General features: G+C 36.9%; 1 protein-coding gene across 2 annotated transcripts in view; it reads right to left on the reverse strand.

Annotated features, from left to right (window-relative positions):
- Window positions 1–3,503: 3,503 nt before the first annotated feature.
- Window positions 3,504–25,638, reverse strand: part of LOC149788929 (serine/threonine-protein kinase Nek4-like) — a 110,384-nt gene continuing 88,249 nt past the window's right edge. For both annotated transcript variants that reach the window (XM_089975071.1, XM_089975070.1), the window contains exons 8-11: window positions 25,367–25,400; window positions 24,218–24,269; window positions 15,789–15,879; window positions 3,504–11,556 (exon numbers count right to left, since the gene is read on the reverse strand). In XM_089975071.1, coding sequence (XP_089831197.1) covers window positions 11,410–11,556; window positions 15,789–15,879; window positions 24,218–24,269; window positions 25,367–25,400 — 324 coding nt within the window. In that variant the 3' untranslated portion in view covers window positions 3,504–11,409. The remainder of the gene's footprint in view (window positions 11,557–15,788; window positions 15,880–24,217; window positions 24,270–25,366; window positions 25,401–25,638) is intronic.

Consider the following 25,638-nt stretch of genomic DNA (forward strand, 5'->3'; position numbering starts at 1 on the left):
TTAGACAACACCTATAAGATAAAAAGCTTATAATGACATGATTACAAAAACAAACACCTTGGAATTAGAAAACATTAAAAAACATGCTGAGAATATTTAAGGTAGGAAACATTATTAGGTCTTTAAGTTTGTTCTTGCAGTCGAAATAAGTGAGTTTTGAGAACCGTCTTGAATGTGATCACTGTGTCTTTGTGTCTAAGTTCAGTGGGCAATTCATTCCACGTTGCTGGGCCCTGGTATGCAGAAGAACGCTATCCATATGACTTTGTTTTCATAGTGGGAATAATGAGTATACGATTGTCAGAAGAGGAGCGTAAGTATCTTCCTGGTGTGTACACATGGGTGAGGTCGGATAGGTATGTTGGACTAGAGTCCGACAGTGAAACGTAGCACAGAGAACAAATTTTGTGTTTGATTCTGGATCGAATGGATAGCTAGTGTAGGGTACAGAGCAGCGGGGAGGTGTGCTCTGATCTAAGTGTGTTCCGAGCAGCTGTGTTTTGAACTTTTTGAAGTTTCTGGAGCAGATATTGAGATGAACTAGACAGAATTGAGTACAATAGTCCAGTCTTGAAAGTACTGAACACACAAGTGTTTTAGTGGCATCAGCGAAAAATATTTGCGAATTGAGCTGATGCGTCTCAGCTCAAGATATGCAGCCTTGCATATGTTCATGACATGGTGGTGCAATATGAGAGTACTGTCCAGAGTAACACCTAGGTTTCGTACTGATTGTGTGAATTTAATGTTGGTGCTGCTGATATTTATTGTTTGAGGTAAAGGATGTAAATGAGAAAGTTTTTGTGTTGTGATCAGAATGGCCTCAGTTTTATCATCATTCATCTGCAGCTTGTTACATGTCATCCATGATTTCACATCGGAAATGCACCTCTCTACACCTTGGATGTTAGCATCAACTTCAGTTGTGTGGCTAGATTTGTATATTTGGGTGTCATCAGCGTACAATTGGTGAGACACTGGATGATGATCTATGACACTTGAAAGCGACTGAGTGTACAGAATGAAGAGAACAGGTCCAAGAACAGACCCCTTTGGAACACCACAACATAGATCAACTGGCTGGAGTGTATTCCATTTGCAGATACAATTTGTGTCATGTTGACCAAGTAGGACTTGAACCACAGTAAGGCTGTATCATGAATGCCAAATACATGCTGGAGACGGTGAAGTAATGTATCATGGTCTATTGTGTCAAATGCTGCAGACAAATCAAGGAGGGTGAGGACTGTCATCTTTCCGCTATCCAACGCAGAGAGAATGTCATAAACTACTTTTAGAAGAGTAGTTTCAGTACTGTGGCAAGGGCAATATGCAGATTGTACATTGATATAAAGACTGTTTGAATTTAGATGAGATACAAGCTGGGATAGAACAACCTTTTCTAAGATTTTTTTATATGAATTGGAGATTAGAAACTGGGCGGTAGTTCTTTAAATCGTCATGGTCAAGTGTTGGTTTCTTCAGCAGAGGCTTTACGATGGCAGTTTTGAAAAATGATGGGAATTCCCCGGATGAGAGAGAGGTATTAATATCATCAGTTAGTGAAGGCAATACTGGATCTAAGCACTCAAGCAGCAGTGATGTTGGAATTGGATCAAGTTCACGTGACTTTGGTGCACTCTTCATCAGGATTCTACGTACGAAATCCATAGAGACAGGTTCAAACGCTGCTAATGGTTGCCGCTCAAATTCTGTATCCCAACTATATGGTGACGACGAGTCAATTGAAATTGTGATGTCAAGCTTATCTCTAATGGTTTGTACTTTGTCACGGAAGAAATTTGCAAACATGTCCGGAAGGTCGACCGGAGAGAAAGTAGTTGGAAGTGGTGTAGATTTGTTCCTTGACATTAGCTTGTTAGAGCTGGTATATATCATAACCGAATTCAACCTAGCAAATGAAAACATTTGAATGCATCCAATATGAGTCATATTGTTGTTTGCACAACCGAACTCCGAAACCTGCACACTGACGCCGGTGAGTGCTGTGGAAACCAGAACCAAGAGTCGCCAGAAGAAACCGACGCAGATGGAAGATACGTCAACACAGGTCAGTACTGTACTTCAGGCCGAGTGAAGGACGTTTCAGTAGTAAGAAGCAATTCTGACGCAGTTGCATAAATACCCTGCAGCGGGAACGGAGAAAGAAACTCCGAATGGCGCATTGAAGTTCGTATACAAGAATGGGATCTTGTGTCGCCACGCCATGAAAGGACACGAAAACTTCAAGCACGTCGTCGTGCCCAAGGAGAAGCGAGGTGAAGTGTTGAAACCCACGCATGAGAGTCTCATGGGAGGACACATGGGATTTGCCAAGACACGTGATCGTCTTGTCAAGGGATTCTACTGGCCAGGGGTCCAAGGAGATGTTAAGCCGTTCTGTCTCACCTGTGACAGGTGTCAGAAAATGGCACCGAAAACGGATCATCGACCCGTCCCCTTGGGGAGTACACCCATTATCGACAAACCATTTCAACGCGTCGCGATGGATTTGATCGGACCGATAAAACATGCGTCGTCGCAAGAAAAATTGGTATATTTTAACGGTCGTAGATTACGCTACATGCTATCCGGCATCCGTCCGTCTTCAGGAGACGATCGGACCGATAAAACACGCGTCGTCGCAAGGAAATTGGTATATTTTAACGGTCGTAGATTACGCTACACGCTATCCGGCATCCGTCCGTCTTCAGGAGACGATGGTGAACACTGACCACACACAGTCTGTTTAAGCAGCACATCTTCAGCAGTCGCTGAAAATTTCGTTGATCTTGCCCCTTCCATGAGAACTGAGACAGGTGGACTGGATCTTGTGGTCAGCTCCCACTCTAGCACTGAAGTCTCCAAGTAGGTGGAGGCCTTCAGTGTTGGTAATACTGGATATTGCTTGATCCAGAGCATCGTAGAACTTGTCTTTCTCCTCGTGGGTGAGCAGAGGGTTGGGACGTGCATGCTAAAGGTGTTGGCTGGGCCCGAGGTGTAGTTGACTTCCCTGATGGTGCCGCCACCAGCCAGTCGGGTCTCGCAGAGGCAGGCAATGTTGACATTCAGTCAGGGGAGTTTTCTGTCAATGACGGCAGTCTTCCGTGCATTGTCGATCTGCTGCAGGTCAGCAGTGAATCCAGGACACATGGTCCTGATCTTCCACCTTGCGAAACAAAGAGCTGGAATCTTCTTATTTCTTCTCTGAGTCTTCCATAATAATTTTAAAAAATACTGGGAGTACCCCACCCCATCCATAACTATCTTCACGCATGTATTGAGATAGCATAAATTTGAGATTTCAAAACTCTAATATGTGATCTAAAGAGAACCATTCAGAAATGTATTTTATCACATGATTTCTCTTGAGATCGCATATTCGTCGAGTTATTCACATTACTTGAGGCTCAAATAGGCAATTTCGATTCTCGAATATACGATTTTGTTACGTGTTTAGGCTCGAATAAACAGTAACACAAGAAAGGGTGAAAACAACAAGCTTTGAAAAATATAAATAATTTATTTCCCTGGAAAAATACTGTAAAAATGAAAAAGATATGAGGACTTACGGTTTCCAGAGTCAAATCCAAAGATAATACTAGAATAATCCACGAATAAAGTTTTTGCAGTCCTAATATTAAAATGTTCTAATGATTTCAAGTTTGAATTCCGACGAAGATTCCAACATGGATGGCGATGACATATCCTGTAGCCTGTATTAGTTTGATGTCTACCGTTCCTTGTACAAACACATAATTTATCCTCCGGTCTTGGAAAATCAAACAGATTTGTTAATAAATGTCCTTGTTCAAGAATTCTGTATGAATACAATATTTCCAGAGAAACTAATTAATCTTTGAGAGTCCAAATAATCTGGAGAAAAATTAACTAATAACTCAAAAACACAAAAGTTAATTTCTGGTCACAATAGAAGAAAACAACTTGACATCAATTGTTTAAAAGCCCTGGACTATGATCTCTCTCTCTCTCTCTCTCTCTCTCTCTCTCTCTCTCTCTCTCAACATCACCTTAAATACTAAGTATTTCGCAATTTCGGAAATGCTTATTTGCGAAATATATTGCGAAATAGTGGATTACGTTATCATGTTTACATGTAAAAGTCACATAGCTACTGCAAGTCCTTGATAAGAACCAATCATTTTACTCCTAGAAAACGTTGTTTACTTGACCTTCAATCACGACCAGGAACTAGGTCACTAATAGAATCAACTGTTTCTATTATTAGGTATCTAAGTTAAAACTCAGGTTAAACTGAATTTTCTGGAAAATATAAATTCCTAGTAAACAAAATTACATTATATTGACAAGTAAAGAAAATAAAAACACTCCAAAACCAACAAACAAAATATCAAATACAAATTAAATCAAATATAAATGAAATCAAATATATGTAACACTCCCCGCACCCACCCCGTAAAGAAAAAGAAGGATTTTTTATAATAAAGCTTTTTTATACCATACATTAAAGAAAAACATAAGAATAACTCTTATGAATTACACACAGTGTACATGAAATAATACATTGTTATACAGGGAAAGTGCATCTGATATTAAATTATCTTTTCCCTTAATGTGCCTGATGTCAAGATTTTATTCCTGTAACAATAAACTCAACCTTAGTAGTCTTTGATTTTCATTTTCATCTTGCCGATGAAAGTAAAGGGGTTGTGGTCAAAAAACACAATAATCAAAGAAGGAGCTGAACTAAGGCAAACTTCAAAATGTTGCAATGCTAATATCAAAGCCAAACATTCCTTCTTGATTCTTAAATAATTTCTTTGGTGCTTATTTAATTTCTTAGAAAAATAACACACTGGATGATCAATACCATTTTCATCTTCTTGAATCAAAACTGCTCAAACCCCAACATCACTTGCATTAACAGACAGTTTAAATGGTTGGCTGAAATTTGGAGCTGTAAGAACCAGCGCACTTTTAAGTATGGCTTTCAACTTGTCAAAAGCCTCCTGACATTTTTCAGTCCAAACGAACGTTTTTGTCAGGGGTTCAGCAATTATAGAAAAATTGGAACAAAATTTTCGATAGTAGCCAACCATAACCAAAAATCACATCAGCTGCTTTTTATTTACAGGCGTAGGGAAATCAGAGATAGCCTTGACCTTAGCATATATTGGTTTAAATTGTCCATGTCCCACAATATGTCCTAGAAAAGTTACACTAGCATGCCAGACCTCAATTTTAGATAAATTAATTGTCAAACATGCATCTGTGAGTCTGTCAAAGAATTTCCGAATTGTCATTGTAGATGATGACATCATCGATGTAAGCATCACCATTGTCTAGACCAGAAGTAATCATATTAATGACCCGTTGAAATGTACTTGGCGACCATTTCATCCCAAACGGCATTACTTTATATTGGTAAAGTCCATCTGGAGTCACGAAAGCCAAATTTTCCATTGCCCTTTCCATTAGTGGAATTTGACAAAATCCTTTCAGGTAAAATTTGGTGTCATACTTGACATTCCCGATCTCATCAATACAGTCATCGATTCTTGGTAATGGGAATGAATCTATTGTGTCATACTATTCACCTTCCTATAATCAGTACACATATGGAAAGTTGTATCTCGTTTTGGAACAAGTATGCATGGTGAACTCCAGTCAATTTTACCGGAGAGGAACATTAACAAAGCCGCACTCTACTCCCTGAATAAAAACACTCATTAGAAGAAGGCTTCTCAGAAAAAGGCAAGGTACCTAACAATAAAAGGCTCTGAAAGGCTCCTGTATCCCTTAAAATATTAATAAGGATAGGATTGGCCAAATCACTAAAGAGTGATATAGAACCCTTCGATATGAATGGTTCATAATTCTCCATAATAAAATCAGACTGGGGTTTATTAGACCCAACAAATGTATGCTTTAGCGAGTATAATTCCACACAAAGATTTGATTTGGATTGAGTATTTTGCGATTTCTTAACCTCGCAAATTATTTTTCTTGCTCTCCTGGTTTTTTAAATCATTTTACTGGTATGGGTTCTGCTTATCCTTCTGCTTGTATTACTTTAAATGTATTCAGTGTAGTGGATTCTTTTATTTTGCTGCTTCTGGCTTCTAAATGCTACCCCGTTATTCTCATTTTCTCACTTTAATGGGATGCTGAATACCAATGTCCTTTTCTGACAATGATAAAGGAGTCTTTACTTTTATCTTGGAACCAAATTCTTCTGTCTTTCATGTTGTGGGTATTCTGGAGCCCAATGTCCTTTTTCCTGACAGACATAACAGGTATCCTCATTTTCATCTTACGAGGATTAGACTCTTATCTCTCCATTAGCCTTGTTGGAGGTGTATTTTTAAATGACTCTGCAAGTCTCTGTACGTAAGTGTGATCTGTTGTGGTTCTTCCATCTTCATAAACTTAAAATGAATGAACATAACACACGTTTCACCTCTAAAAGGGAGGAGAAAACCCAACAGGGTTTATCAGTGGATCAATGTGTCACTACCTAACGATATATTGTGAAGATTAAGAACAGGTCAGCCATTGAATAATGAATAATTAATTTTATTTAACATTACCCAGTGACTGTCCTAATGTTTCATGGACAAACTACCTCTGTCCATACACGGAAATCATCCTTAAGATGCTTTGATCCTATTCAAAAACCTGGAATACTGCCGAGGATCAAACAAGTTTTCTTGTATATATACACAACGATCAAGATCAAGAACATTTTGACAAAAATATTCCTGGCTTTTCGAAACTGATTATTTATACCAGAATTAATTCATTACATTATTTTAATGCTTGACATCAAGTTGAAACTATTTCAGCTATTTTGAGTCTGGTAAAGTGCTCAATAAATATCACCAAGTGTGCTCTTTCAGATCATCCAACTTTTTGCATCATCTCAAGTTAGATTTTTCCGATGGCAAAAATCTGTCCAGTTTCCTTTCCCTTCTCGAGTGGAAATACATCTCACTATCCTATCAACATCATTGAGAACAACAAGAATTTTGTAATACCAAATCAGATTGAATGAAGAACTGCACATGATCTTTGTGTAGCCTAATATCATCGTGTACAGTGCAGTGAGAAGAGAAACACAGCCCTCTGTTGCTGGGGGTCATTCCTTTCAAAGTGGATTGTAATATAGCTTTGTATGCCGCAGGAAGAAACATGTATCACATTCACAGAGAATTAGTGCATCCACATTATTTTCCTGTCAGTAAATTGTATTTGGACAGTGTGAATAATTAGTATTTGGACAGTGTGAATAATTAGTATTTGGACAGTGTGAATAATTAGTATTAAAAGAAATCTGGCAAAGAATATTCTGTTATCTAAAGAAAAAGTCATTATGAAACTACATTTTGGAAAACGATTCTTGACTAAACTGTAACTGATGTAACTTGTGCTCTGAGGAGATATGTTGAATTTGGCTTTTTGTATAGTGCAACCATCATCTAACCAATCAAGACTCGAGGACTGCATGGTTTCAAAGATGCTTCCTTGACAAAAAAAACAGAATTTCTCCAAAAATTACTTATTGACCAACAATGTCCCAGACAAGCATCAGTAATGGCACCAAAAATGTTGTCATCCAGACAGGAAAATAACTCCTTGATAGCTCATGTTGAAGGCAATGATTCATCCTCCAAGCTACAGCAAATAAACTGCATAAAGAGACATCGGAAATCCATCATACCTTACAGACATGGGTAGACAAACAATGAGAATTGAATCTTCATAGATTTGGACATTACGATGACAAAAAGCAAATGATGCACTGAAATTCTTGTGAATGTTCCAGACAGAGCTATTTTGTTGACTTCAGATGATGAGGATGATGATGGATGATGCAAAAATCAGTCCGTAGAATTTCATCATGTGTTGTCTTTGACCATCTCAGTTCACATCAAGTTTGGAATCAGAGGACAAACTGAACGTTGATCTAAATAACAGTTACATATACTTGAAAGTCAATGTTCTCAAAATGGTGTCAATGTCAAAGTGGCTCACATCAGCCATGTCAAGCACTGACAATGTTGTTGTTGTTGTTGTTTTAGGGTTTAACGCCATTTTTCAGCACAAGATAGGCCATATATGGCGGCCAGTATAACTGGTGGAGGAAGAACCCTGGAAAATCCAGGAAAGAACCACCGACCCACGAGAAGCTACTGGCAGGCTTTCCCATGTACCCACGCTAGCCGAGCCTTGGACTCGAACATATGCAGACAGAGGTGAGATGGCAGTGATCCGGAACGGTGAGCGCTTTAGACCACTCGGCCACTCGGGGCCCCCCTGACAATGTTAGCAAAGTGGATTTGTACTTAAAAAAACAAACTGTTCAGCAGCAGCATTGACACTTACCCATACCAAGCTTACTCCAATGGTACTCACAGAAAAGAAGTCAAGAACATACATCCTGATGCATCAGTTGTGTGGAAACCTGGTACCTTGGATGCCTTCAGTGAAGAGAATCACCAACAACAGATGCTGATGATCCTCACAATGTAGGATTTAATGATCGATTGAACAACAACAAAATGAATGAAGGAAGTACATAGTTTAAAAATTATGGATCATTTGCACATGGGCATGTGATTCAAGACAAGCATTTTGTGAATGGTGTGGATTTACATCTGAGAGTTAAACGAAGTAGTAAAGTGTTCCATTTGATAGCAAATGTTAACCAATACAAAACACTGAAGAAGCCAGACTTTACGTACGATGTTTAATTTTTACAAAAGTCAGAAATGACACCAGTAAATTAAGCTCTTATCAAAAACGCAGGAAAGTATCATTTCTATGAGTAGTAGTCAGGACTTTCAAAATTGTATCTGGATTCTGTTCCAAGATCAAACATTCTGACTTCCAGGATCAAGCATAGCACTGAATGGGTTTGTTTTTGCCTGCCAATGGCATCCCTAAACAGTGAGGTAATGTTACTCACAGGCAAAAAAGTATTGATGCCATTCATGAAATGGTGCTTCTATCTGAGTCTGCAACATCAGAGCTGCGACCAGTCAATCTGGAAGAGAAATGTCTGCACTCAAATAGCTTGGTTTGTTATCTATATGCATTGGAAAAGCTTGAAGACATGCAACGCCGTGTCACTGACCGTGTGTGGTCACAAAAGGTCTACAGGACATAAGGTTGCTAGGCCAGCTTGCTGGCACTATATTATCTGGACAGTGCAGGGCCTAAGCACTCGTTTGTGTGAAGAGCTGCGGGTTGTGTCCCCTGACTTATAATTGCTAGCCAATAAACACATTGATGAGATAAAAACTACTAACCTGCATATTCTCCTGGCTGTGGGAGAAAGCAGCACAGCCCCACCTTTGCAGTTGCATTCCAAAAAGGACAACCTCACATTGCTTTTAATGTACACCTACACATTGTCGATTTGACGAACATAAACTGCTGTGTGTCTTTAAGAGCAATTCAATATTGTAGGCAGCACAGCAATTATTATGCTAATGCATAAGGACCAGGAGTATGTCATTGACATTGACAAAGTCTCCAAGGTGACAGGGGCCTTATTGTGCTGCCTTTAAGCAACAAGCTTCTTCTGGACAGCCTTGCAGAGTGCTGCTTGGTTGGGACCTATTTAACCCCATCCTCCTAAGCCAGTGGCACAGAGACACATGTGTGTCCAGTTAAAACAGGTATATGAGACTGGACCACTGTACATCAATAATCCATACTGTACGCTGGATTCTGATAGTAAATTCCTGGCAGCTGTGGAAAGTAATTGCATAGCCAAAATGCCAGTCTTTTGAAGCAAGGACATCTTGCTCAATGGCTACAGCTGTCACTTCGATGATACTGTTTAGCAGAAGCTCCTGCTGCTCAGTGGTCCCTGGAACAAGGATATTTTAGTGCCAGGTATCCTGTGGGTGATACATGAGCTGGACTGGCATATCTGAAAACTGCTTTTTGTGATAAGAGTTGCTGGGCCCTGTTCCACACCACTGTGGGGGAGACCATAAGCATGTCAGCAGACTTCCACTGTTCTAGTAAAGAACTCAAACCAAGACAATAAGGAAGGGCCCTGTCCATCTTCTGGCACCTGGACACTGTCAGATTTAAGGTGCTTTCTCTTTTGCAGGTTTATCAGGGCCACCTGAATCACATTTGTTTCTTGAAATAGATAATTGCCTGAGGCACCCCAAACTTGGATACAATTTACTCAAACTTGGTTACAATTTACTCAAACTTGGTTACAATTTACTCAAAATTGGTTACAGTGTACTCAAACCTGGTTATAATTGCAAAGGTTTGGAAGATCTGAAGGATACAGAGAAGAGCAAAGTGTGATAACTGTGAACAATGGTTCATCTCAGAAACTGTATACATGTGACATGCTTTGTTAATATTCACCTACAGTCCCAACATTGATGCAAATTCATCTAATAGCATATAATGACTTATCTTAAACATCTAACAGAAATGATACGTCATTAGTCATTGGCATATTGTGCCATTTTATTTTCATATACATTTATGCATATGTATTTAATATCATTATTGTTCTGAACCATAATTCCTAACATTTCTGCTAATAAAAACAAATAAGGAGAGAGTTGATCCCCTTGAACACCATGTCCAATATATAAAAAATGTGATGCAAATCCATTTTGAACAACCTGTAAAACAATACCATTCATATTTTTCTCTTCTGTAAAGCACGTAATATCATATATCAGTCTGACTAATTCTCCCATTTAGTGTATTTACCTTTCATAAAGCCTTTTTGACTTTCATGTATCAGTTTTGATCAATATTCTTTACTCTGCAAGCTATAACTGATGATGCTATTTTATATGAAATATTTAGCAAAGTAATTGGTCTCCAATTTTTAAAAATTCCCTACATTTATTTGCCTTTGGTAATAGTATAATAATTCCCTCCCTCTGTGTTACAGAAAAAATCCCTTGTTTGAATCCTTGATTTATTGAATTGATCAAAAAATGTCATAAATCCTTCCAAAAGAATTTATAAAATTCAATAGTGAAGCCACTACTTCCTGGACTTTTAGTTGTATTCTTTAGGCATTTTGAAGCTTCCAAATGAGTTATTTCACCCTCTAATTGGTTTGATTCATCTTGTGTCAATTTAGGAATTTCAAATCTCCATAGTGTATCATCCATTTTTATTGGACTTTTTTGTATTATTATCTTGTTTACAAAATGATGTATCATTGAACTTTCTCACCTCATTCAAAATTTTGAAATGATCCATGAATATTTGCTGTGACTCATCTTTCAATTTTGTTATTGTTTTGTTCATATAATGTCTTTTTTCTAAGCCACATAAATATTTTGTCATTTTTTTCTCCTTCTTCTATCCATTACTTTTTGATCGTACAATGTATTTCATATACTGAATCAATCTTGTATCTGCGTCATCTCACTTGCCCTTCTTTGTTGTCGTTACTGGTTTTGGTTTCTTTTGCTGCTGAAGTTTCAGAATATTGTACTCAAAATTTTTCAAGTACATCAGCTGCACTCCAATTAAGGCCCATGTCTCACTTCCTAGGAGTTTAATAAGACTTTCCTGTAATACAAGTAGAAGAACAAATATGAAGTCATTCTTATTTATAATCACTTCTGTCTTTAAATATACAGTGTTGTACTTGGAGGTGCTTATAAGGGGTATTTTATGTACCTCAGTCTCCTGATAATGATTGATGAATTTGTGGGGGTGGGGACACTGGTAGTTCTACATTGCAAGATGTCTACCTTGATATTTATTTTGCTTTGGTTGACATCTTACTGCCTAAATAAACAGTGTTGTTTAGCATTTTCCCTGGTCGATTCGGTAAATACTATCTATGACCAAACACACATTTTTGTATTTTGTGAGTGAAACAGTTTTCTTGGTGCACAGGGCTTTGAAATTCTATCACTCTAGTAAGAAAATGGCAGAATAGTGAGGGAAGTAGGAACGTCATACATGGACATCTCCAGTGGCCTAGTGGTTATAGCGTACGCCTCGGATGTGGGAGGCCGTGGGTTTGATCCCCAACTGAGTCATACCAAAGACTTACAAAAATGTTACTAACAGCTGCCTTACTTGGTGCTCAGCATTAAGAGGTTAGTGCTAGGACTGGTCGGCCTGGTGTCAGGATATTGTGACTGGGTGGGACATCATGCTACATGTCTGCGGCATGATGCCCAAGTGCTCAGTATAAACTGTCACACTGCATACATTGTAGCGATATGAAAAATTGTTAAAGCTACGTTAAAAATCCAAATCACACACACACATACACAGGCACGTACATACATACATACATACATACATACATACATACATACATACATACATACATACATGTTAAAAGAAAGATTGGCAATGTAGACCCTAGTTAGGTAGGGATGAATTTAAAAATTCATCAGTTATTTTTGATGCAATTCAAATATTTTGTTACAAATTATACTTCCCCAAAAATAATGAATGCTAATCATTCATCCATCCTGGTAACATGACTTTAAGGATCATAGTTCCAAAGTAATCCTGAAAGAATCATTGTTAATCAAACATGACAAAATGAAGCTAGAATCCATTTCCAAAGTCTTTTAAGTCTCTGGTGATTATGCATTCCAGAGGTTTGGCACCATGTACGCAGAGACATATGTCAACAATTCCTTATCATAGTGCCTAATATTTTCATCCAAAAAATGTTAGACGGACAAGTGTGTCTTTGGTGAATATGAAGCCTTGAGAATTATCATAGATTTTATTCCACTGACAGCTTTTTCAGATTCATACCAGATGTGGTTCCGATGTCACCTAACACAGCTTGTTTTGCAACTGTGTCACAGCTACTAATAGCGCTGGAATCAACACAAAGAATGGAAATATTCAACTACAATTTTGCACTTGTGTCACTTCTGACATTAACAACTTTAATGTTACTGAGGTGTTCTTTTGTCAGCATGGTAAATTGTGCTTGAGTTAGCCACAAGGGAACATATACAGTCAACTTTATCAGAGAAAGCCTCAATGTGAGCCATCAATAGTTTTTTTTATTGCTCTCTTTGACTAACTTCATGAAATGATATTAATTTTAATCATGCCCTTTCAAGTTTATCACTGGCATCAATGACTCATCCGGCCACTATGCCATCCAACAACATCTTGTCTACAAGAATCATAGCAATGCATATGTAACTGCCAGAGAGAACACCATGTAACATGTGAATGAAAGTGTATGTCAACCACAGATTACTTAGAAAGGTCCAGGTAGTCCAATGAAAACTAGTTAAATCTTTCTGGGAGATCTGCAGACCTGTGTCAGTGTTTTTATATTGGCTCATGTCCAACCACTGCTTGTGATATACAAGTGTCATGATTGTTATTTTCAAAGTAAAGCAAAATTTCTTAAGACAGTTCATTACGACCATTTAACCACATGACCATTTATAACCATCAGACACTCCAAACTGGTCAAATATCATTTTATTAATGATCCATCCATCACACACTCAAGCCATAGTTTGAAATGCCACAAAAAACGTCTTGGTGGACTGACAACTTTTAGGATAGTTATTTGCCATAACAGTGCAATCATGAGTTTGTGATGAGAAATGACAGAGGTGATGTGCCTCCAGACACCATAAACAACAATGTATTTCTACAGCCATTGAATTGGTTATTAAAGGCATCTACAATGTTGATTTAACAACTGACAACACCATCAGTGCATAAACTACATCAGCCATGATGTCCTTTTGGTATAACATAACTATCTGCTTGGCTCCAAAAATAGCCTTGTGAACATCACTGCAAACCTGCAAACTCAAATATGTGACTGACAGGAATTACACATTCAAACAACAGTGAGTCTGCATGCAGTTGTCCTTGTATTCTGTTGAAATCCAAGACTGTAATTAGGATTATTAAATGCTAAAGCTTCTACGGTTGTAGCAACCTGGTGTGGAACTATATATAAGCAGTGTACATGTCAATGTATTATACATAGTACATGATCTGTATGTTTGCTTACCTCCTTGTGGGTCATCATAGATGGGCCAGTGGATTTTGCACAATTCCCGCTGTATATAGCAAGTCTGATATTTTTCATGGCAATATCACCATTGTTTTAACATGCTTCGATTTTCTAAATTTCTATAAAATATATCCCTGGATACAACTGTTGTGGGCCTGGAACATGGCTGGATATACTAGTGGACAACAATAACTGAACATAGCCCAGAGAAAAACTTGTAAACAATGTTGATGTTACTGAGATGACCTCACTTATAAAACATCAAGTGTGTCAACGTGCCAGTGTGGGTCTCAACCATGAGGTGAATCTGATCAATCCAATGCCAGAGGAAAGATCATCAAAGGAGGCATGAAGGCCAATGTTGTACTTGATGGTCGCTAGCATGTCACTTTTAGGCAGATAAGTCAATTCATTGGAGGTAAAATCCCAATATAATAAACATGGATAAGAAACTGACTGTGACATACTACAGTCTCCACGGTTTTTGGAAGGGAGAAGCAGCCATTGAAAGTTAGCAAGTGTGGCAAAAGTTACCTACTGAGACTCTCAAGTGTTGCCATCAAACAAATGTTGTGGCAGATTTCAATACCACTGTTAAAGCAAATTTCCAGAGGATGGTTTGATGTGAGGACCCCAGGAGTGAAGTTCAACTGGTGTATATCATGTTTCTCCCACATGATCATGTACATCTACATACATACAATATGTATTAACTTCTGAAAGTAGGTACAAGGATGCCGAGTTATTGACATCCAAAGATTTGTCAAGTGCAAAAGACGCAATCAAATGCATCTATGCATGTTTGCCTCTAGCATGGATCCAGGTAGAGAAATTTTTTTGGAGCCATTGCTGTGCTGACAAAACATGTACTGGTGCATCATGGACATGTCATGGACATGTCAACATGCATTGCCATCAGGCCATCGTGGAATGATTCAACTGTACACATGCGGAGCAATTATCCATGGATCAGTATCTGCAAAAATTGTTGATGAATCATAAGCGTGTGGTTTTGGATTGTAGAGAGTATTCATGAAAGGGTTACATGGCTTTGCTCAGGTTGATATGATTCCCAGAGGCATATTCAATACAAGCTTCACAATGTCTCTGCCCAAGTATGAGTGTGCTTGTGTAACTTGAATTCTAGAACCTTGATATTTTAAGGACCGTACACACAACAGCCTCCTTGGCAATAACATATGCAATATGATAATGGTTTGGTTCATCAGCAATTGTACGTGCAATTTTGGCCCATGTGGCCCGTGGAGGAATCGTAACATTAAATTCCACTGCTGTTTCATGAAGTTCTATAATGGTCTGATGCAGTTTGTCCACAAGTACCAATACTTATAATTCAGTATGGTTGTGGATCACATGACACTAATTAAATTTTGGTTGCATTGTCAGGTTGAATTTATTTCACTTCATTTCAGTTCCATGCCATAGTGAACAAAATATCATTTCACATCATGAAATAACCTGTTTGTATAGTTCGTTTTGTACTGTAATGACAGTCTTGTTGCAACATACCTTAGTGTTAGGTGATCTCACTTGTAACATGGGTCAATTTATGACTCCCATAAACAACACTGTAGTTTGAGACTACTGTATTTGTTTTCAATATATTACATTTCATTTGATTTTGGTGAAGTATTTAGGAACAAACTCTATTGTACAATGAAAAATTTAGAAAAAAGAAAATTGTTCTCTCATTGTTTCTCATTAATCTTAATCATTAGACTTGTATTGGCTCTTATGTGTCAGAATTCTTTACCTCTAGTTTGACTTCTTGTTTCTCTGTACCAAGAATATCATATGCTTTCTGGAATTTAGCCTGGTCATTATCCAGTACCTTCATACAGTAACTGAAAAGGAATTGTAATACAGGATTATTTCAAAAGAACATCATCATTGTGCAGTGGTACCTTACTCTTATGAGGTCATTTTATCTTCTGGAATAAGGAGCACACCAGTACATGAAAGACTATTTAGCGCTAAGGCAATGTTAATAAAATGCATTAACTCCCAAGACTCACACTGAAGCAGACGACACAGGCTGGTATGAGCAGCATTCAGATTTACAGACCAGTGTATCTGGCATGCTAACCACTTGCCACTGGACTTATAAACAGACATATATGGTATGCGTTCAGTAAAGCTATAATGGAGGAAATTACATGTGACACATACAGTGCTTCCTCACTATAAAGCCCCTCAGTATACTGCTGTCCCTCATATAATTCAGGTATGGTGAAAACCATCAGGGATCTGTTATGGTCATTGGTGTTATAATTCAGGTATGGTCAAATGATCTTATAATTTCATGGATCAGGTATAGTCATTAATCTTATAATTTTGGTATGGTCATAGATCAGGTATGGTCATTGATGATATAATTCAGGTATAGTCATGGGTGTTACAATTCAGGTGTATAATCAGGGATCTTATAATTCTGGTATGGTCATGGATCAGGTTTGGTCATTAATCTTACAATTTTGGTATGGTCATTGATGTTATAATTCAGGTATAGACATGGATCTTATAATTCTGATGTGATCATGGATCAGGTATGGTCACTGATGTTGTAATTCAGGCATGGTCATGGATCAGGTATGGCCATTGATGTTTTAATTCAGGATTAGTCATGGATCTTATAATTCAAGTATGGTCATGAATCTTATAATTCAGGTATGGTTTTGGATCTTATAATTCAGGTGTGGTCACAGATCTTATAATTCAGGTATGGTTTTGGATCTTATAATTCAGGTATGGTCACAGATCTTATAATTCAGGTATAGTCATGGATTTTATAATTCAGGTATGGTCACAGATCTTGTATTTTAGGTATGAACATGGATCTTATAATTCAGGTGTGGTCATATATCTTATAAGTCAGGTGTGGTCATGGATCAGATATGGTCATTGATCAGGTATGGTCATAGATTTTATAAATCAGGTGTGGACATGGATCAGGTATTGTCATGGATCATTTAATTCAGGTATGGTTATGGATCAGGTATGGTCATGGATCAAAATGAATTGGTCAAGGATTGTCTATTAGGACTGCTAATTATTTTATTTAACTTTATTTCAGAAACTGGGTCATAAGAACTAATTATAATGTAATTTCACCTCATCATATACTATACATTCTTGGCTTAATGCATTTTACAATCAGGATGCAACATTTGTGATGACTCCATTACTTATAATGCAGATTACCTTTATGTTTGGCTTTATAAACAGCCTCATAAATACAGATCATTATCAATATGGGTTCAAAATACAATACAGAGCTATACTGGAAATGCTGAATGAGAAATTCATTTAGACATGTGGTACTAAAAAGCTAAACATTCCAGTGATGATACTATGGATGTAGGACATTGCACTGTTCTTAAATTTCCCATGAATACTCATATCTCTTATTGTCATAGCCAGTAAAACAACCTATCCAACTGGCTGATGCAGCATTGTTCCAGTCCTCATGCAGGAATTTTAATGCCATCGAAAGAACACCATAAATTCTTGGGCTTATATAGTTACCTTTATTCATCCAGTTGTATATCCATTCATCACACTTTGGCTACGTTTTTAATTTTAGGTCATTTCTGGTAATGTTGTGGAGCTTTCATAATGAAACAATCCTGACTACCTGTCAACTTATATTCCTATAAAGTGCATCAATCTTGGAGATAATTTATAATCTTTTATCGTTTAGATTCCCTTCATGTTGGGACCGCTCCAGTGGCCTAGTGGTTAGAGCATCTGCCTCAGATGCTGGAGGTCGTGGGTTCAATCCCCAGACAAGTCATACCAAAAACTTATAAAAATGGTACTCAGTATTAAGAGGTTAGTGTTAGGACTGGTCAGTCTGGTGTCAGGATAACGTGACTGGGTGGAATGTCATACTACATGTCTGTGGCATCATGCCCCAGTGCTAGACATCACTATAAATCGCCACACTGCAGACATCGTAGCGATATGACTGAAATTTTTTTAAAGCTACATTAAAAATCCAAATCACACACAAACACACACACACATACACACACTCCCTTCATGATGGAAAGTAGGCCAATATATCAGCCCTTCACTCCTGATGATATTGATTTTTGTGTGAGGGGCTGATATCGCCTATTCTTTAAAAGCTGCAATTATCTGCATCCAAATTTGGCTGCACACATCTGTTATATTTTATACACTTACTGGTATTTCTCGTGGCTATGCAGCTACCATCAGCTGAAGAGTTCTTTTGGTGACAGGTAGATTATATTTCCTGAGCAAATCATATATTTGGTGACTTGTAAATCCGCCTGGAATAGCAAAACCATCTGTCCTGTGGCCATTTTGAATTTCACGCTTGATATGGCTGTTACCAATTACCAGTATGTGTCTAAAGTGTATGCAGGTTTGTTCCAGAATTATTTTCGTGCAGCTAAGGCAAAGAAAGCTCTTGAGAATGATGTTGATAAGGAAAGTATTCCTTTACATGACACATGTATTGGTCAGCTTTTGATGAGGTCACTTTCACTCCTTGTTTGGATCAATCAGAAGGAATTGATCACAGTGATCCTCTTTTAACTACTCATTCTCTTTATTCTAATCAGGGTGATAAACAACAATCATTTGTCATCGAACAGAAAAAAGATCCCGAGATCTCCTGTTTGTTTCAAAGGGCCATTAGTGAAACCAAAACCACTGAAGTTCCTGTCTGTTATTTCATAAAAAATGGAATTCTAATGAGAAAATGGAGACCTCCCGAGGTACCTGCTGGTGATGAGTGGTCAGTGAACTATCAAACTGTAGTTCCAAAACCTTACAGACAGGAAATACTTAGTCTGGCCCATGAAGCTCCCTTGGCTGGTCATTTAGGGATTAATAAGACTTTTCACAAGATTTTGAATCACTTCTATTGGCCAAAAATCAAAAGTGATGGTAAATATTGTAGATCTTGTCATACTTGTCAAATGGTTGGAAAACCGAATCAGAAGGTACCTAAGTCTCATCTGCAACCTATTCCTGCATTTGATGAACCATTTAGTAGAATTATGGTAGACTGTGTTGGTCCCTTACCTAAGACTAAGTTAGGTAACCAATACCTGTTGACCATTATGTGTTTGTGCATCAACAAGGTTTCCAGAGGCAATTCCTTTAAGGAATATTAAATCTAAAACAATAGTAAAAGCTTTGATAAAGTTTTTTACTCAGTTTTGCTTTCCCAGATCTGTCCAGTGTGATCAAGGCTCAAATTTCATGTCTGGAATTATCCAGCAAGTTATGTACGAATTAGGCATCAAACAATTCAGATCTTCTGCCTATCACCCTGAGTGTCAAGGAGCATTAGAAAGAATTCATCAGACTTTGAAAAATATGATTCGATCATATTGTTTTGATACCGGTAAAGCTTAGGATGAAGGCATTCATTTACTATTGTTTGCTGCTAGGGAATCAATTCAAGAATCTTTAGGCTTCAGTCCCTTTGAACTGGTTTCTGGACACACTGTGTGTGGATCATTTAAGTTGTTGAAAGAGGAACTTCTTTCTAATGAAGATACTGAAATTAATCTTCTTGATTATGTTTCCAATTTTACGTTGTCAAAGGCTTTTGAGGTCACAAGAGTAAATCTGCACTCTATCAAAACTGAGGTCAAGATATCATAAAAACACAAAGGAAAGGAGTTTTTAACCTGCTGATAGAGTCCTGTCTCTCTCTTGCCCATACCACAAAATCCTCTTCAGGCCAAGTATTATAGTCCCTACACAGTTGACAGGAAAATAATTGATTTAAATTACATCATATTTACTCATGGGAGGTGAAAGCAAAAACAACTCTACCACATAAACATGCTAAAGGAGTATATTGAAACAGAGAGCCAGGTTAAACATGCAATTAGTATAGGTGTACCTGTCCCACTCAGTGAAGATTTAAGTGAAGGAATATCATCAGATTCTACTGATATTGGAGTGTCAAATATTTGGAATTCAGAAATGATGAAAGATCTGGACCAGAGACTTCCACATTTGCAAGAGCAAGAAAGAAATAAATGTAAGCAGTTATTAATTGAATATGAGCACTTATATCCAGATGTTCCTACAAGAAAGAGCAAAATTTTCATGACGCCAAAATTGTAAATTCCAAACCTGTCAAACAACACCCATACAGGATGAACCCTCTCAAACAGGAATACTTGAAAAAAGAAATTCAGCATTTGCTAGAGAATGATTTTATAGAGCCCAGTAAAAGTGACTGGAGTTTATACTAGACCTGCACTATGAAGAACAAGGAATACAGGAAACCCTAACTGACCCCAAAAAGGCCAAGATTTTTTTTAGCTCAATCAAGTACATAGCCTGGAGGTCACTAAGGGCAAAGAAGAAACCTAGCACCCAGCAATGGCTATTTGCATAGCGTATCCTCTCACAGTACTACCCAAAGGACTATTAGGAATACCCGCTCACTGTCCTTGTGGACTATGCCAACGAGATGTCTCAAATGTCCGGGTATGAGGCATTTCCCACTGAAACATATAAGGAACAGCACACGGCGGCAGAAACATGGGACTATGAAAACCACTGGAATACCTTCAGGCTGCTGACCTAAAAGCCCTTTTTAGGGCTACAAAATTACCTCTTATTAAGGGAACCATATTGGCTTGGTATCGCAATTCCATAAAACCATTACACTGACTTGATCCTTTCATCCACTGCTTTAATATTAAAGGCTTATTTAACCTAATATTGACCAAACTTTATTTATGTCACTTTGACATTAAAGTAATTAGAAATTTGTAGGGCATTTATAATGTACACTATGTACTAGAATTTTTAGAGCAGTCAGGATGTAAGAAAATTTTATGGCTCATTTCATTTGATCAAATTGCACAGGTGGCTTACACACTTCTGATATTTTTATCGTCCATTAAAATAACTGGACTAAATTTGGTTAAGTACAGGCTGGCGTTTCAAGGCTCTGTGCATTGGCACCTGCTGCCGAGTACCTTTCCTCCCTTGCCTCTCCTGGACCTCCTGTACCATGACAAAGATGTGGAACCATTTCCACCAGTCAAACCCAGGTGTGCCATTGTGACATCATAGTAGCAACCAATTGCAACAGGCATCACATACTCCTTTGCTTGACACCTGGACAAGTCGATAGCAGACTGAAATTCATCTAACTTTAACATGAGTGTGTGTTGGGTCCATTCCCATTCATGAAAGCCCTTCATTCAGCTTATTAGGGATATTTAGTCCCACATCCTGAAGGATAAAAAATTAAATAGTGCTCTGTAAGCACAAATATGCCTGGGGGATGTGGCACTAATTCCTTCCCCCAGGAGTAATTAAATAGCCTGCATTGCAGGCAGAAATCAGTGTACATGTACTTACGTATGAAAACCACTTAAATCCAATTAGTCAGTCAGTTAGTTCCAAACCTTGATTGGATGCAGAAAATCATTACCACTTTGGTACATCATATGAACAAATTTTGAGTACTATTAACTTATTTTTCTGTGTAAGATTAGTTTGGGAACTGGGATTGTATGAGTTAGAGATTATGTGAATTTGGAAAAATGGAACATTTATGCTGATTTTTTCATGCAATTTACCACTGAAACTATTGTTGTCATTTCAACATGCTTTATCAAACATCTGCTCTGCATATTTGCAAACATTCTATTTTACCATTTTGAGCACTAAATTTTGTGAGAAAACACATACAAGCCTGGAAGTCATATAATAAGCTGTGTTGACTATTTATATTTGTTTTCTTTTGTGCTTTTATCATCTAAATAATAACTTTGTGGTGAACACACCATTTCTTGACACTACAATATACTGCAGAGATCTAGTAACTGAAAAAGGCATGAGCTATCCAGCTATTCCATTTATTTGACCTTGACACATTACAATATTCCATGAACACATTTCTATTTCTTTCTAAGAACATTTAATCAATGTTGTCCACTATCTATTAGCTGTTTTACCTAAGTTTCAAAAACTGACTTGCTTGAAAGTTTTCAACGTACCATACTCAAGTCATTATAACTAATTCCTTCTGAAATGTTCTCATTCTGCTGTATCCCGTCTGGTTCTTAGCATAAAATTTCTGTTCAAATTCTATCGAAGTTTAATATTCCAGAATCCATCCACAACCCAAAATTCTTGCCTTAATAACTGAATTCCGCTTACCCTGGCAGGATTTTGGCCAAGCAGGAAACTGTTTTCCTGGCAGGAGTTTCCTACCTTACTGATGGAAAATAAAATTTCAGGTGGATTCTGTCTACATTCCTTCCAGCATCTAGGTTGATTCTTGCTAGGATTTTGGTATGCTTCTTAAGCCAGTGGACTTGGTTATTTTTACTTAGACTTTGCATTTTCTTAGCAATAAATATCACTACCACGCTACAAAATATTTTCAAAATTTATATATAAAAAAGAGTCAAGTTATATTTACTACTAATAATTATATAAGCGGAAACAAATGGGAATAATTTAAACCTGTCAAAATTGGAATAAAGCGTACATTTTGTTGGAATGATACTTCTGGCGTATCCAAAAGCTGCCATATTTAGTTGTGGAAATATCCCACGGAGGATATTTATTGACAAATCTGGGTTTATATTTCATTAACTGACTTGTTTCTTACATGTGTTAAGAAATGCAAGCAACATTACATAAATTTCATTGCTGTAATATGGAATTTGTTGAGATTGACAGTGGTTGAATTTATGGTTGTTTGTTTTATACAGTACCTTCAAACATTATTGGCTATATCATGCAGAGAAAATTAGAGCTATGTGCCATTCTCAAGAATGCAGAAGCAGCTGACCTAGGCATGTGTCCAACCCACATCTTTGGATTTGGATTCTGATGAACTGCCCACTGAGTTGTTGTTGCTACACTGGAGTTGATTTAAATTTTGCTCTAACATTAGAGTTGATCTTTTAAGGTAGATGTTAAAAATATCTTTAAGTTAACTTGTGATTCCATAAAATGTCTCATTTGTATACGCTGAGAATGAAGTTAACTGTATGTGGATACATTCTAAGGTTACTGTCAATTCACAGCAAAACAAGGTTATTTTCTTTCAGATATGATGGACATATATTTCATTAAAAAAACAATTTTGAAATTTGATTATTTATTGTTCTATTAGTAAACTACTGATGCTTTGATTTCATTGCAAGTAATAGTGACACTTCCACTCATCCTTAATCAAAGTTTTGAGTAATATTGAATTTACTTCTACATAACGAACCATACCTGTCTTTTCATGCACCGATTATGCCTTTCACTTGGTTCCTTGCTACCCTTTATCACATTTCCAAATGAGTAGCATAAACAAATGATTAATGACAGATACGTTATTATGTTTATTGCATAACAATATCTAAAACAGTGCTTGATTGGTCAACTTAAATGTGATGACCTGACACTGTAGGATTTGCATGCCTTTTAACTTTATTCTAACCCATTTACTTGATGTAACAAATGCGAAAATGCAAAAGCAGTCCAGCTCGTTAGTTGATTGCAACAATGAAACACTCTTGCTAGTCAGAGATCAAAGTACAACTGGTACTAAATTAATTAGATTTTGAGGGAAATGCTCAAAAATATAGCATTGATGGTTGATTGACACTTTTCGTGTCTGACTACAAAAGGGCATATCACCTTTATGATAATCACACTGAAACTGAACAAGAAATAAAACTAAAACACGAATTTCACTTGACAAAATTTAATTGGTATATTTTACTTATTTATTAAAATGTTGCCACCAGTAGGCATTACTAACTTTTTAATTCATGAAAATGTTGTCATATTCACTGTATTGTTATTTACTGTGTATTGACAGTTAATATTTTTAACAAAACTTAACAAAAAATAGAATTTTTATTAAAAGTTATTTGTTTGATGATGTTCAAATTTCCAGCTTTTGACTACAAAAAGAAGTGACATTTCAAGGCATTGATTACTAATTTTGATTGCAATATTTACTTATTTTCAATAAACAGGGACATATTTTTTGGCATTTAAATAAAAATGGGATCTACACTGCCCTTGCATTACATGCTAAAAAACACAAGCTATCGGGTGTGCTATAGCAATGGAGCAGTCTAGATTTTTAACCTGTCACTGAAGGTTCAAAATACCCTGTCATACCTGCTTTGAACTAAAGAAAAAAATTCTAATACTCACTACTGGAGCTGTTCAATGTTTTTTAGCAACATGGCCTCCTTTTCATGTGGACCTGTACAAAATTAATAGCAGAAAACTTAATTTATCCTGCCATAAATATATCGCTGAAATTACAATTTATAAAAAATTTTTTTAAAAAAAACATTGTTTCTAGTTTTTCTGCAAATATTCCAGCACTGTACATTCTATGTATTTTCTATACTGGGCTCAGAGGTAAATTTGAGAAAGAAATTCAACATATGTGGCAAGCTATGTCATACATAAGAAAACAGTGACAAATATTTTGGGGAAGAAAGTAATTTTGATGAAAAATTTCCTTGAGTAAAGATAAAATAAAGTTACCTTCCTTTAAAAAAAAAAGATACCTGTATTTTTTTTATTCCAGTGCCCATCATCTTTAGGTGGCTATATGAATTATAAAGGTTAAGAAAATTACAGGGCAGGATACCCCCTGCTGCCTCGAATCAATCTGCCCTCCTTAGATTCAGTGATCTACAAGACCAATGACAGAATGTGATCACTCATTATAATGTTGATAGACGAGGCATCAACATCAGTTACAGTTTTGCTTACAGTCTTTTGATATTGTCAGAAGTCCCTAATCTTTTAAAAAGTTGCTTTCCTGCTTAGGATATGTAATTAGTAAGCATTGGTCTTTCACACACACACACATATACATACACATGAACACACACACACCCTCCATGCTAAAGTGGTAGTTGTCATGTAGTACTATTAAGGCAACAGGTGTTGAAAATGCAGATTTTACCTTTATTTCAAAAGTGTGTTTAAAGCATGACTAATTTAATTTCAAGGTACAAATGGCAAGTTTAAAGCTGCTTTTTTTTATTTAACTGTGCAGCAAGCTCTATTGATGTATATGAACTCGTTTATCAGCACAATTTAGTCTTTTGTCCTGGACGAAACCAGAAATACTGAAAAAATGACCAACACAGGATGGACAACCTAACTGACCCAAGCATATGACAAAACTAGGAATTAAGCCCAGGACTGCAGAAATATAAAGTGTACTTGTTTTGCCACTTAACTATCCAGGTTACAAGTGGTATATTGTCCAGTTTGACATTGTGAAGTGGCATGGCAAAAGAATTGTTCGCATTTTATACAGGTAATAATGAAAATACTTACGAGTTGCATCCATGGGTTGACTACCTGGGTATCCCTACAATGATAAAAAAGAATATTATCTGTAGTGTTTTATACACATGTTATGTTATTCATTATATTATTCAATATTTACAAATATTTGAAATGAAAAAAATTAATTAACATTTTCATGTGTAAAAAATGAGCTAAAATTTAACAAAAAGTTTTTTTAATACCAAAAAAAATACTCTTGCTGTTATCAATTTACTGCTGTGAAACTTAACATATCAGATACATAAGCAACCAATCACTGT

The sequence above is a fragment of the Sinohyriopsis cumingii genome, chromosome 11, assembly GCF_028554795.1.
Source record: "Sinohyriopsis cumingii isolate HCF-2022 chromosome 11, ASM2855479v2, whole genome shotgun sequence".
Taxonomy (NCBI): Eukaryota; Metazoa; Mollusca; class Bivalvia; order Unionida; family Unionidae; genus Sinohyriopsis; species Sinohyriopsis cumingii.